Source organism: Sitodiplosis mosellana, unplaced genomic scaffold, assembly GCF_009176505.1.
Source record: "Sitodiplosis mosellana isolate CC-2019 unplaced genomic scaffold, AAFC_SMos_1.0 Smas_scaffold_1, whole genome shotgun sequence".
Taxonomy (NCBI): Eukaryota; Metazoa; Arthropoda; class Insecta; order Diptera; family Cecidomyiidae; genus Sitodiplosis; species Sitodiplosis mosellana.
The window spans coordinates 21,327,749-21,342,260 of NW_022595244.1; the positions used below are offsets into that span (position 1 = coordinate 21,327,749).

Below are 14,512 nucleotides of genomic sequence, written 5' to 3' on the forward strand. Positions count from 1 at the left end.
GCTCTCAAAGCAATTACGGATAAATTAAATGCAAACTGAAACAAAAAATCACGGCTAAAAGACTTGAATATATAAAAAATTACCTATTTTATCAACCATTTTGTTAAGGTTATTTCTACATTTTCTGCTTAAGAATGTCGATCCATTTTCCTTATTATCATTTTATTGACCATTCTGACAATTTTTGTTTTTAATCAATAAAATATTCAATGCAATAACAGGTCTTTCAAAGAAAATAACCAAGAGAAATATAAGAAACACTTCATTTAAAGTAGTAATTACAAAAATAAGCTTTATTCAATATTCTTTCTTAATTTAGAAAGCGATGACAATGTTCCACATATAAAGAGAAGAAGAAATTCTCCATCCAAAAAAATCTTTCCGAACAAAAACTTATAGCACTTGTTTTAAGAAATTTGACTGAGTTTTTGAATTTTTATTTTTCATACACAAAAAGTATTTTTAATAAGGTTATGATTAATTACAATCTAAACGAATTTCTTCCTTCGTTTATTGGTTTAAATAGGTCTTCTGAATAATTTCTATATGATTTATGGCCTAAATTGCTCATTTAATTCGAATGTTAAGTTGTATGTACAAATTGCAGAGCATTACTAGATAAATGGAATGAAAAAAGTTCTCTTTATTTTGATTAAATGTATTTGCATGAGTTGGTTTCTAAACTTGGATGGTCGATGGATTGAATTTCCGTGCACTGCGGAACGAATTTCGACAGGACATTTTGAGTGCGTATAGCTTTGAGTTGGGTACGGCCAGCGTGTAGCGTGGCTCGGGTCGCGGATCCCAAAGAGCGTTTTCAATGACTTCTAATGCGCTGCGCGTTAGAACATCGGCCGAATATTGGGTTGGTGCGTTGGAATCGCCGTTCAGTGCTGAAAACATGAAAAAATCAATTAGAAACAGTTTCAAGACGCTATTTCCAAGGCACTTTTGCAAAATCGTCCACGATTGAAATCATGTGCATTCATGTGCCTTCGAAATAGCAGTCCCATGACAGATGAAAAACAAAAATTGACACATTTCATGATGAAAAGAAGAGAAAAAAGAGTTGAATTTACTGAAGGGAATCGGCGCTTTAAACATTGACTCAGCAATAACACCGCGTGAATCCAAAGCGATGACGTTGATCCCATAAGTTTGAAGTTCAGAACGGAGTGCATCGACACAACCTTCGACAGCAACGCGAGATGCTGTAAATGCAACGAGTCCATCACCAGGATTGCAAGCTCCAAAATAGATTAAGCGACCGTGGGTTGGACGCAACAATCCAATGAACGCTCTGGCTGTACGCAATGAACCCAGCACATTTGTCTTGAACATTGTTTCCCAATGCATTGAATCTTGACTCTCGATGCGGCCGCGTACAACTGAACCAGCCGTATTGATGACTGCCGATATTCCTACAGACAAACAAATAAAAACAAAAGAATTGAGTTAATTTTCCAATCCGTTAGTTGACCTCAAAAAATGTCTACCTCTTTCGCTGGCATTCAAATGAGCGCCAATCGCTTCGGTGGCCTCTTTCAATACATCTTCACGTGTCACATCCAAGCGCATCGGTACAATTGATCCGTGTACGCGGGCAATTGAATTTTCTCTGGCTTTCATCCAACCTCGGAGCAGTTTTGCCGGCAATGAATCGACTGGATCTTTCATACCAGCAAACACACGACAGCCACGACTAGCTAAATGCGTGCATAATTGCAATCCCAAAGCGGTATCGGCGCTGGTAATCAAAATTGAGCCGCCTTGTGGTCCGATTGGTAGTTCACGTGCACCACGTACTTTACATAGCAAATACAAAAGTAAGGCTCCGGCGATGGAAAACAGTGCAATAAGTTGAATGGTTAAAACGAAAATTGTTGCTGGTTCCATCATTCTCTCGGATTATATTGTTGTTATCTCTAAACGACTATTGATTTGATTTGACTCTGATCGATGATAATATAATGGGTGCTTTGCACGAAACGATCTGAAATGAAAACAAAGAGAGGAGAGAAAAAAAAATCGATCGATTAATATCGTGTTACGCATGAAAGGAGCTTTTGAACTCTATATGCAAAGGGCCTTGAACTTAATCGTAATAGTGATTTTCATTCCAATGAATATGCATACGTTCTGTTTTTTAACCCATTTTTCTGTGCAAATTTGTGCATTTATCTGTTAATGTTATTGTTCGTTTTTTTTTTGTGTGTTTCGACTGACTTCTACAACGAATAATCTCTCGAGAAAAAAAAAATCATCATAAAATGCGAAAAAAACACATCTTGCATTTTCAATTAACGTTTTTTGTTCGTGTGCAAATGCACGCGATGTTACTCATCCCATTCATTTGCAACAGCCCATTAACTAAGTAGACGATTTACTCGTTGACTTGAACATCTTCTTTGTTTTGTTGTTTATCTTCGCTCCCACAAATGAAACATGATGTTCAGAAAATGGAAGGTGAGCGAGCGAGCGCGCGCACTCGAAGTGCACTCAAGCGAAATGCAAAGAACGAATCTTCTGTGTATTTGTGTAATATTTAATTGATTTTTTCGCTTTCACACATATTTAGAGCTATTTTGTTTTGTTTACAACCATTTCAAATGTTCAAAATTTCCGAAATTATTTTGCTGGCTACAGACACAAAATTTGAGAGATTTCAATGAATCCGTCCAAAATCATCTCTTACTCCTCCTCCTCTGCATCGTTCGTGTGCTATAAATGACGAAGCACGAAAAAATTGAGTGCTGTTCGCTGAATTCTTGAATCACTGACATTCTTTGCATTGATATCAAAATGACTGACAAGGCATGCATGAATGTAGTACGAGCTAAGTAACGATTTGTTTGCGAATCATTCGTATTATAAACTATTATGTAAATAAATGTGCGCGTCTGCGATGCACGAACTCTATTGTTTTCAGCAAAACAAAAACGAAAAAAAAAACATAAAAAATAAAACTGAAAGTGAGAACAACATTTTACTCATTGCTGACGCTTGTTAAAAAAGCGCAGCACAAAGAAACAAAATGATCACATCCAATTGTTTGTTTCGGTTGTGTGTTTGTGCTGAGGCTATCTATGTTTGGATCGATTATGCGATGTGACGTGATAATATGTTGATAGATTTAATTGCATTTCAAATCGGTTCGTTAGTATCGGTATGGAGTTTTGCTTTTCATTCATAGTGACTGTCAACCGTTTTACATTACAATGCAGGGCATGCTAAAAACAATCGCACACGTTATTTATGTCATTTTGTTTTAGCACAAATCTTCAAGGTTACTGAACTGATAGCATATCTATGAATTTAATTCGAATTAACAACTTTTGATTTTCCATTTCATTTTCTCCCCTTATCTCACTCTGCTGCAGTGTGAACTAGATGGATTTCGGAAAGTGACTTTGATTTACATAACGCATACAATTTTCTCATAAACAACCGTCAAAATTTGACTTTCTTTTCTCATCACTGCGCTGGCTGAGTGTAATTACGCCGTTTGTGACCGAATAAAAAAATAGTAGAAAAAAAAAACAAAATTTGCAGACATTTTTTTTCTTTTGACAATTTAATAGGACTGTTAACATGTCATTATAAATATTCCGTAACACTGTTCCGACCGAAAACTGGTTTGATTCAGTCATTTGTCTCTTAAGAAAACGCACCGCCAAAAAATAAATCTCACCGAACGGCTCATAAACTGCGCACTTGAGTCAGCAACAAGATTTTCCGGTGAATTTTTCTCGGTCATTTGAATGTTTTGAAGTGTGAAAGTCGGCAATGAGTTAACGTTCATTCATTCAGAAAAAAACGCTTTTAACGCTGGAATGTGTCGCTTAAATGACAATTCATTTACATTTTACAACTTTAATACAATTTGCCAAAGATGGCCTAGTCGATAGTGAGCAAATCGACTATTTTTCCGTCGGTTAAAAGGTGATGTATTGAGTGTTCTATCATTTTCTCGAAATTCTTCCATATAGATAATGCATAGCCGTTATGATCAGGGAGTGTAACTCCGAGGAGGAGGAATGGTGAGGATGTGAATGAGGAGGAGTAGTGCGCTGAGGAGGTTCCTCCTCCTCACATGAGGAGGAAATAAAAATTACCAAAATTGAGGCATATAAATTTATTTTAAACACTTTTATTGATTTGGAACGGATGCCAACGATAAAAAAACTACGATCAACATCAATAGAAGTGTTTAAAATAAATTTATATGCCTCAATTTTGGTAATTTTTATTTCCTCCTCATGTGAGGAGGAGGAACCTCCTCAGCGCTCTCCACCTCCTCATTCACCTCCTCACCATTCCTCCTCCTCGGAGTTACACTCCCTGGTTATGATTTACATTTTAATCTAACTGTTTTGAGTTCTGAATTTTGTTGATAAAACACAAAAGATGACAAAGCGGCCTATGTTTCATTCCAACACGAATAACGTGACTACTGTCAACAACAAAAAAACAACAACAAAAGCAAGACCTTAGATAGAATCAACATCGACCACCCGACTTGAGTAAGCACTTCATTATGCTGAGGTCATTCATTATAATTCGTTTATGGAAATAAAGAAAAACGGTTGCGCTAGAAGAAGAATAATCTAATGATTTGTTCGACTCAATCGAATGAATGAGCAGAAAATGGAAAGCGTTGCACAAACGAGAGCCGAACGGCAGGTTCCATTCTTTTCAATTCTAAATGCATTATTCAAGCGATGGCTTACTTTCGATGATGATGGAGCAGCGCGGTCGGAGCAAGAATAATAGTTAAACGGAGAAGGAAATTTCGCAATGAACCGTACTAAAATAAATTAGATAGTAATTTTCTGGAACGCACCGAGCTACGAGCTTGAATTTTTCGTGATGATCATAATGAAAAACAAGTCACATTTTCTCAAGCAATGAACAGCCATTTTATGGGCAAATCGGAATTGTTTAACCGGTATTCTGAAATGTGCCGTAATTCATGCTTATATTTCATTTGTGCGCGTGCGTTCGTCGGAAAAAGTAATCCGAATGACCGTATAGCGGTGCATTTATAGCATATACCAAAACGATTCTTTTCTTCTTCTTCTTCTTTTTTCTTTCCGAATGCACTATCATTTCATGCTCAGCCGTTTGCTCTCTCTTACGTAATTCAATGGCCGTCTCGATAGTTCTTCTGCTTGCAAATATTGCATCAGCCATGGACAAGCTAGCCGATACGCTATTTTAATGGTCTTTTTTTCTCTTTAGAAATGCAATCTTCAACGCAAAGCTATAATTTTAATCGTTTCAACTCAACGCCCTGATTGTTTCTGATTTCGAGAAGTAAATTGCATGCGATGGGACATTTGCCGATAAATTGAGATATTGTCAATTCCAAGTTGATTTACGAGAAAAATTCAATTCAAACACGATCTATTACACCGATTTTTTACGAGGTGTGCAATGTGCATATGTGTTTTTTTATGACGCATTTAATAACGGAACTTTGTCGAAGATTTGTGTGACTGCCGCAGCGGAAAAAGTTGTTTGTCGATAAACTCGATTGTGTGTTTGCGGTTTTTTTGGGAGATTGCAACAAATGCACAACGAGGGAAATGTAACCGATGCACAGAGCGCCAACAATGACGTCAACTTATGAAAGTGTGTGCACGAGACTGGCACATACGACTGTTTATAAAATAATATTAATTAAGACCGTACACATAAGCTTGATTCAGGTAACATTTACGCTTTGTTGAGCTCATTTTTTTGCCTTTTAGTTTGTTTGTTAGTTTTTCTTGTTTAAACTCGCATTTCGTTCGCTTTTTTGGTCACAATACATCCAAAAAAAACTTTCTTGCAATCAAGACAGAATCGAAAACAGCAAGGAAAATTGATGAATTATTTATGCATCTATTTTCTATCGAGTAAAATATTTCAATTCGGATTTTCGTTTTGGGCCTCGTTAACAAATCTTTAAGAAAAACGAATTTGTGTCTTGCAATGAAAGTATTTTCTTTTTTTGTTTTCATGAGAAAATAATTCGTCGATTGAAGAAAAAAAGAGTTGCACGCGACTGGGAAGTGAAAATTTCGATTGGCCGATCGATTGGTGAGAGCTGTTGGTCACGAAACTTCATCTTCGTGATTGGTTTGGAAAGCAAACGTCAAACATGATTGCGGCGATTCGTTTTCGAAATGAAATTTAAAAAAAAAAAACGTTGCAAAAAAGTGTTGTTGTTTACGTCGTTCAATTGGCAAAAAAGGTGACAATGTAAATGGTACGGTTTATGTTATTTAATAAAATCAATCACAAATTAATAAGCCAACAGAAAAAGAAACATACATCAGGTTCGAAAAACGCGAACACGAACATTGCGTAAGGAGGGCACATATCAAAGCAAAAGTGCAGTTGCCAATGGCAAAAAGTGGCAACTGTGAATGGAACGAGATCAATATCAAACGTTGTCAAGCTTTAAAACCATCTAATTACATTAGTTTGCCAGCGATATTATTGACTTTATCCATGCATTAAATCTTGACATCAACAAGTGCAAACGAACTTAATTTGGTTAAGACCTGAATGCGCTCACATTTCGGTCCGTTTTTTTTTTGGATTATTATGAAATGGTTGCCATTTTATGAGTTTGCGAGTCATTCAATCAGCCGATATGCATGAACTGAGTCAGACCTCCTTCGCTGAATTCGCATGTGAAAGAGCCGTTAAGCAAAAGGTACCTAGCAACATGGCAACTTTTTTACTTGGCTTACACAAATCAAAAGCAATTTTCAGACACATAATCTAATAGCAAAGAAAAAGGAACGTACTTATGGCTTAATTAAAACGCAATATTTTAATAATATTTCAACAACATTTGCCATTCGACAATGGCAAACACACTTCACATTTTGCCATTCCGGGCCCGAATTTATCTCTGCAAAATGAACGACTACAAACAAATGGCGTTTGTTTTTCTTCGTTCCTTTCGATGTTTATGTATATTTCGCATGGCATAAAATTCAGTGATTATGGCAATTATTTCATATTCATTCCGCCAAATCTTCATTTGAAGAATTTCCGTTTCATTGCAAAAAACAACAAGATTCGAAACGTCGAATGAGTGTTGTTTAACATTTCATTTGAATGTGTACAATTTCGTCAAATTCATTCCATTCTCAAGTCTCTCGTCGCTATTCATACGTTCATTGATCGAGAGGTGGTATGTATAATTTCCAAGCGATTAATTGCAAACGGCAAATTTCATTTGAATTATTTCTTTTTTTCTCTCTTCAATGATTCAATCCAGAAGTACAATTTTTTTTAAATACTTATGATGAATGCGATGTTACACACACCTCGCGCGCGTCGGATGGGTGTGAAAGGGCATGTGTATCGATGGAAAAAAAGTTGTTGTAATAAAAAAAACACATCCCATTGAACTTGGTTTCGGTGAATATCAAAGGTGTCTGATCCAACCTGTCAAATGTAAAAAGCGAAAAATCAAAGTCGGCATTGTGTGTTTTAGCGGTAAAGTCTCACTTCAATTCAATCATAACTCACACATGCCGAGCGCAATTATCACACACTCACAACGTCATTGTTCGAATAATACCAAATAATTGAAGCAATTTGGAGCAAATCTCGAATCAATTGTGTATTGAAATTGAAGTCTTTTTTCGTGTCGAAATCCATTCAAACGAAATCCCTTTTTTAAATGGATGGAATGGTGTCTAAATAGATGACCTCTGCTAAACTTCAATATCAAACCCAAAAATTCCATCTTAATTAGTCATACCTCTCGAGAAGAAATTCTTCGCATGTCAAATGAAATTAATGCCTTTTGATGGCTTGGCACTTTTTTCTTCTCTTCAATTTCCGTAGAATTTCATGCGCGAAAACAATGTACGTGTATAATTTGAATTCATTCGCAAAATGAAGCTTCCAAAAATTATGACTAAGCGATTTGTTTCAAGATGCGAAAAAAAACTGAATTGGCTAAATAGGGTCTGAAGATGATTTATTTGCCTTGAACTTCATATTTCACTTCTTCCAGTTGAAATGTTCATTTAAATGGCAGAACATTGTGTTTTCGTTTAAAACTCTTTTATTACATTTTTGTGTTTCTGGTCCAATAAGAATGAATATAATGTGAGAAGAAATCAGTTTGAGTGACGGTTCGTTAAGAATACACGGTAGGCATACAGTATTAAAGTATGAAAGTCTAATTTTCGGCACTAAAACCACTTAAAGCGGCTATTCTATTCGATAAGATACGAAAATGACAGTTTCAAAAAGAAACGAAGAAAAAAATTCTCAAAACAATGATCGCAAACGATTTGATTGTGACTGTTTGAAAGCCATTGTTTGCAACACCAAGCCTTCTTTTCGTGTTCTTGTGAAAAAGCAGAAATAATACATCAAACCGATTTAAGTTGAAGCGTTTAGCTTGGAGCTGGCCAAGATCGACGTGTTCGTAATGGCATTATGACAAAATAATGATCGAAATGTTGAAACGAGCGTGAGGCGAAAGAATCGAAATCATTGTAATTACGCTTGGAGATAATTATACCGGTTTCATTCGGTTGATTTCAATTGATTGTTGTTTTGTTTCTTCATTTTACTTTGCCGTCTATGTACCCGAGCTTTGGACAACAAAAACGAAACTGTGCTGTGTAACTTAGAAAAATAAAGCAACGACTACATTCAAAGCGATAATTATCGCATTTCCGAAAGGGAAAAAACCACACATACACGTATATACAGAGAGCAAAAACTTTGTGCCGTAGCACACAAAGATGTTTTTTTTATTCGAAACGGAAATTTTAAGGCGTGGATTCATTTCTTGAAATGATAAAAATGGTTAGCAGTCAAACGTCTCTATGGAATACTTATGCCAAATGTGCAACGATGCGTGAAATTTGGCAAATTACTCTTTTTTGCATTCTTTGAACTAAGAACTTTGTTAATAGAGACTCTTGCTTTTGCTTTCCGCAGTGTGAATATGAACGCGAAGTTGTTTCTTTCCATTCGCTGAATTCTTGTTCTATCTCATTTTCGGCTAATTATTTTCGCTTTCAACATTAAACCCATTTCTCAGAGTTGTTGTTTTTTGTCGGATTTCTTCCCAACATTTCAAGATGCAAAAAAACAAACTGAATTTTCTCAAGATTCTGTCTTGCGCTTGGCATTTCGCGAAGCTGTTTCAGTGACACAGTTTCAAGATGTCGAGAGTGTAAAAGTGCAGTTTTGCATGCAAATCTGCGCAATGTGTTTCTTTTTTCTTTTCAAGTGTTGTTCGACTTCGATTATGGAATTCGTGTTCAGTGAAATCACCTTTACTTGTTGTACTGAATCAACTTTTAAGTCGAATTTTTCATAAATGCAGATTTCATTCATATCTCGACACACTGGAATGTGATTGTTGCTAGCAACGAACGTCCGCACACAATCGTACGCTACATTTAATGCCAATCTCGTGTGCATTTTAATCAACATATTCTCCATATTCAAATCGGCGGCTGTGGTTTTTTTCTTCTTCTTCTTTATATCTATCCAAGTGAATTTTTCCTTCCTATAAATCCAGCCACCGACGCCGCCGCCCTCTTTTCTTAACCATATAATGCCGTATCTAATGCTTCAAGATATTAAAGAAAATCATTTGCGAATCGCGCGCAAACCGTACTTATGGGCAAACAAACTTTCTTCGCTATGAGTCGATTACATATTTGCTAGACTGGATGGGCTGTTTATTCGACTTGAAATGTGCATTTCTATCGACCATAAGTGGCCTCTCGAGTGAAACTTTTCCAATTCAAACGATACCACTAACCATAGCGATATATCTAGTACCGGGTATGCATACAGATTTTATGGCACGATTGTTTTTTGCTCGATGTGAAACGCCCTGAAATCTTCACGTAGACAAGCCATTGGTTTCGGTGAACATCTGCAAGCTTTTCCGCAATCATCAGTCTTCAATGTATATTGATCGATTTCAATTTAGATGGAATTCAATTTCCGAATTGATTTGTTTATTTACGTATAAATCGAGTGTATACACTCGTAATGTAATTTGAATGTTGATTTGTTTGTGGCTTATGGCTCTCTTTCTCTCTGTCTGTCTGTGTGTATATGTTTTTGGTTTCTGTTTTAACGAATGGAGAACGTGTGTTTTCATTAATTGATTATTAGCAATGATAAACAGATAAAAGACGAGGCAAATGGAAAGAAAACCAAACAACAAACCAAACGGAAATTAATTTAACAAACAAAAGTCTAGTTCGATTCGAAATGAAAACGAAATGAAATGCGGAAATTGATTATCATGACATCGGTGGAAATAACGAAAGAAAAAAGGTCTAAATCGCATGTGGTCATCGATGAAATACGATCAAAATCAAATCGACGTATAGCTTTGGTGGATATCATTAAAAAAAAACGAACGTCTTCAGTGAATGTTTCCGATAATGTGTTTTTTTCGGCCGTAATTATATGTGCATTTTATATTATTACGGAAAACAAAGGAATTTCTATAAAATGTATTCATCATCAAAAATCAAATCGACATTAGAAATGGAAAGATGAATAAAAAAAAGAAACGATCAAAATACACTATGGTTAAATGGTCTCGTATGTCTATATAAATTAAGGTAAATCGACATTCGAGAAAAAGAGAAATCGCGACACGAACACAGAAAAAAGGCAGCAGCAGCAGCAGCAGCAGCGATCGTATGTGAAGAAATGGTATGTGGTTACAATGCGCCGATAGTCGCAAATTGCAGACTTGTCATTGTGTTTTGTTCATCGGTAAAATGCACGAACAAAAGACACAATCAAAACCATAATTGATGTTGATTTTGTTTCATCAAATTGAATCAGTTCAGTTCAGTTGAATTTAAAAGTAAATTGTTGAATATTTGTTCATTCTTTTTGATCGAGGAACGAAAACAACGATAATAATACTGTCGAGGTAGCTAAACCCATGTTTTAATAGGTCACACGAGATCAATGAATGTGTTTTTTTGCGTATGCTTTGATCATGCTAATGTCTTAGTCTCGCATACCGTCGAATTGGTAAACCGTTAAGCCTCGTATCGAAAAGCGTATTTGAATATGGTTTTAACAAACGATCGCAAGATAAAATGTTTATACAAAAAATTTGCTTTTATCATTTTAAGTTTCCGTTCGGAATTTCGTTGTTTTTCAGCATTGATTTTGTGCTGCTCATCGCATTGATAACATTGATCATGTGTGTTAGGTTGCTTAATCGTAGAAATAGTAACTTTGAAAAAGACCGTTGCTAATGAATATAATTATGTAGTTAAAAGAGTCCCTATTTGTCTAGAAATTCGCGATAAACCGTTGGGTAACATTTCATTGATGATATAACGCATTTAGAAAGCAATTTATTGCCATTCCATGTTTTTATACATCTCATTTTGTCACCGAACTGTTATCAACGAGCAACATCCACATGAATCGGGTTGCAGTGCATTGAACTTACCATTGAATGTGTGATTTGTGTGCAATTATCCAAAAGGTGTGACCCCAATGATAGAAAATAGTTGGTGGCAAAAATGCCAATTATAATAGCTGAAGATTATAACGCTGCTTAATTGGCGCACAAGATTTCAATAAACTCCGTACCACTCAATTAAAATCGTTTATTTTTTCTTTCCGCCGCACGAAAAATCGATGAATCAAATGCCCATATAAAAATGCACTGCCAACTCAACGAGCGAAAAAAAATGTGTTCATGTATCTTCACTCAATTTCGGCTGTGTGATCACCGTTAAATGTCATTAGTGTTCACCTTCGCGATCATAAATGCGCACACATTCAACGTATAATATTATGTGTATATTATTTATCGTCCGTCTTTTAAATGGCCTGGGCGTTAGAAAATATTCACATTCAAAATGGAATTTATAATGATGAGCAAATAAAGCTGCCGAAAAAAAACACCACGTTTCGTTCACTTTTCACCAAGCTTCTTCTGTTGCTTTATTGAAATGGCGCAGTTCTGTTCCTCTTTTTTTTTTCAGAATGTATCACTAAGTCACACTATTTAGCATTCAATATTCGTTTTGTTTAAAAAATCGACATATTAAGCATTCGTAGCGCGTGAACGTGAAGAAGAATAAACATGTTTTTCAAATTATCACACATGCCAAATACCAAAAATGGTCTTTCGTCTTCTCTCTCATGCGAATAGGCAAATTAGAGATGAACAGAGCGAGAATGGGTTTTGTGCTTTATTTGAGAGTATGACATCAAAAATCGACGTATTCTGCGATAAGTGAACTCATTTGCGTTATATCTATATACGTATGACTGCACCTTAAAATTGTGTGTTTATTTTCGTATTCAGCAAATATTATTACGTTTTTTTCTGTTATTGTTGGCTCTTTATTTTTCTTTACTCCGGGCCATAAACTGCGGCAATATTTAACGACTTAAGCCAAACAAGTCTCTTTTCTATACACACTGAGTCTCTTTTTGTGTGGCACAGCTACTTATTTTCGTCGTGTCAATGAATTCAATTAGCAGCCTACACTCGTAAGAAAAATGTGTTTTTCTTTTAGGTTTTGCTTTCAAACAGTCCTTTATTGCATCCGCCAACAGTTCAGCTGCACTTTAACGCAAACCAACGATTACGAACGGCGTTTTCACCACAATAATTCCAAAAATTTAGCGTTTATGAAACTGTTTTTTTTTTATTTTGCACCGCACTGATCTCGTATGACGTTGCCGAGATATTGTGGCGACCCGATAACGAAATCTTAATTCACTTGTGGCACAGTATTCAACTGAATGATCTTTCCATTGAAGAAAGCACAACGTGCATACAGTATGATGATGAATAAACCAAACATGGGCCTAAGCACAACAACAAAGTCAGTGTAATATAAAACAACTTGATTGATCTTTACTCTTCGGTTGAAGAAAGAAAGATGAAGAGAAAAAAAATTCACAAAAACGACGGCGCGAGACAAGCGTTTCACGGCACAGCGTTTATCGGTCCGTTCGCTATGAGCATATTTTTATAACTGACTCGTTTTGAGCGTTTCATAAAAGTCGATTGTCGAGTTTGTTGGGCTTGTGCTCTCCCAATGCAACACAGCGCTATTTGCCAGCACAGCGACACAGCACACACACACACATACACGCACGCTTATACTCACACACGGCGTCGATGTTCGTATCAAACTCAAGCTGGTTCATACTTTGAATTTCTTAACAATCTGATTTGTTTTTTTTACAGCTTGCTTCAACATGAATGCCGACTCCATCGACATGGTACGAAAGGTACGATACTTTGGCTATTTTGGACGTAATGTACTGCTGGTGTGTGCTTCGGTTATGTTGTTTTTGTTCCTCTTTTTTTTTGTTTTTTACAACGCGCAGCTGCTTCTTTGCTATGCTGCGATTCGTTTTATGTTCATTTCTTATGGGCAAACACGAAAAACCGATCAAAGCGCAGCGAAAAAAAGAAATTTGCTTAGCGCGAAAGACACAACACACAAAAATTCAACCGCGTGCACGCGGTATGGACGCGCTTATCAACGATATTTATACTGTACAGCACATACCGAGTCTCGCATTTATGGTTTTCTGCATTACGGCAGATAAAATAATTTTTGCTTCGTTCATATTTGAAATTTAAATTACACAATTACAGTGTATAGCCAGGCCGAGAGTCTGAAATCGCATTCAGAGCATTGAAAAGGTGCGCGCACCGCACAAATTCACTTCAAACGCGCAAACGGTTATGATCGTGTTTGTCACGTTCAACATATTATTTTCTTTCCTATGATGGTGAAAACTCACTCAATAGATTGAAAATATATATAAATAAGCAGATGCACTGGATCGAGTGCATGAAACAGGTTTCGTACCTTCGGAGAGCATATGCAAACATTGAAATGACGACAACTGCGGGTTTCTTCTTTTGTTTTTTTTTTTTTCGATTAGAGCCAACTTAAGCATGACGACTTGGCTTGGCACAAATGTGAATGCGTTTCCATTTGAAGCAACGCGGATCTTTCACCAGCACGAGAAGAGAGAAAACAAACACACACTCACACACAAATACCAATCATCTTCCAATGAACTTTTCAATGGCATTTCAAAAAGCGAAGAACCTCGAAATTGATATCGACCGAGTTCATTCAAAACAAACACCAACATTTGAATGCATCGACTGTTTTTGATTCAAAACTGGAGGAGGCACAAGCACATTCAACCATGAGAATAGAATCGAAAAGAGAAACATCCGAAGAATTATCGCCTACCTGTTTGAAAGTTTTCGTTATGAATCAAACTGTGGAGATCTAATCATGCGATTGACACAGATAATTTTTTTTTCTACTTCCCTTCCGAACAAAGCCGCACACTAATCACTTTCATTTGTTTATTTTCTAATAACTTTGCCTATATCGTGAACAGAGAGAGAAAAAAAAAGCCTTGGAAAAAGCGTCAACATATTTATATTAAAAATTCATAAAATCAATCAATGCTGCGTACTGTCATTTAATTG

At 36.2% G+C, this 14,512-nt stretch overlaps 1 protein-coding gene across 2 annotated transcripts; it reads right to left on the reverse strand.

Annotated features, from left to right (window-relative positions):
• Positions 1-265: 265 nt before the first annotated feature.
• LOC129566307 (estradiol 17-beta-dehydrogenase 2) lies at positions 266-13,024 on the reverse strand. 2 transcript variants are annotated; one of them, XM_055442124.1, is made up of 4 exons: positions 11,477-13,024; positions 1,497-1,993; positions 1,080-1,421; positions 266-893 (listed from the first exon to the last, which is right to left on the reverse strand). In XM_055442124.1, the coding sequence occupies exons 2-4, from the start codon at positions 1,897-1,899 to the stop codon at positions 679-681; spliced, it is 960 nt and encodes a 319-aa protein (XP_055298099.1). In that variant the 5' UTR covers positions 1,900-1,993; positions 11,477-13,024; the 3' UTR covers positions 266-678. The 2 variants fall into 2 exon arrangements, with proteins under 2 accessions (XP_055298099.1, XP_055298090.1); XM_055442115.1 differs by having other exon boundaries at positions 12,357-13,022.
• Between the last annotated feature and the right edge of the window lie 1,488 nt (positions 13,025-14,512).

What these genes read in the sequence shown, in the direction of transcription:
- LOC129566307 (XM_055442124.1), bottom strand. Translation starts at nt 1,899, where the DNA reads ATGATGGAACCAGCAACAATTTTCGTTTTAACCATTCAACTTATTGCA. An exon ending in TTTGAATGCCAGCGAAAGAG is followed by an intron (nt 1,422 to 1,496) that starts GTAGACATTTTT and finishes GTTTGTCTGTAG; the next exon opens with GAATATCGGCAGTCATCAAT. An exon ending in TAAAGCGCCGATTCCCTTCA is followed by an intron (nt 894 to 1,079) that starts GTAAATTCAACT and finishes TCATGTTTTCAG; the next exon opens with CACTGAACGGCGATTCCAAC.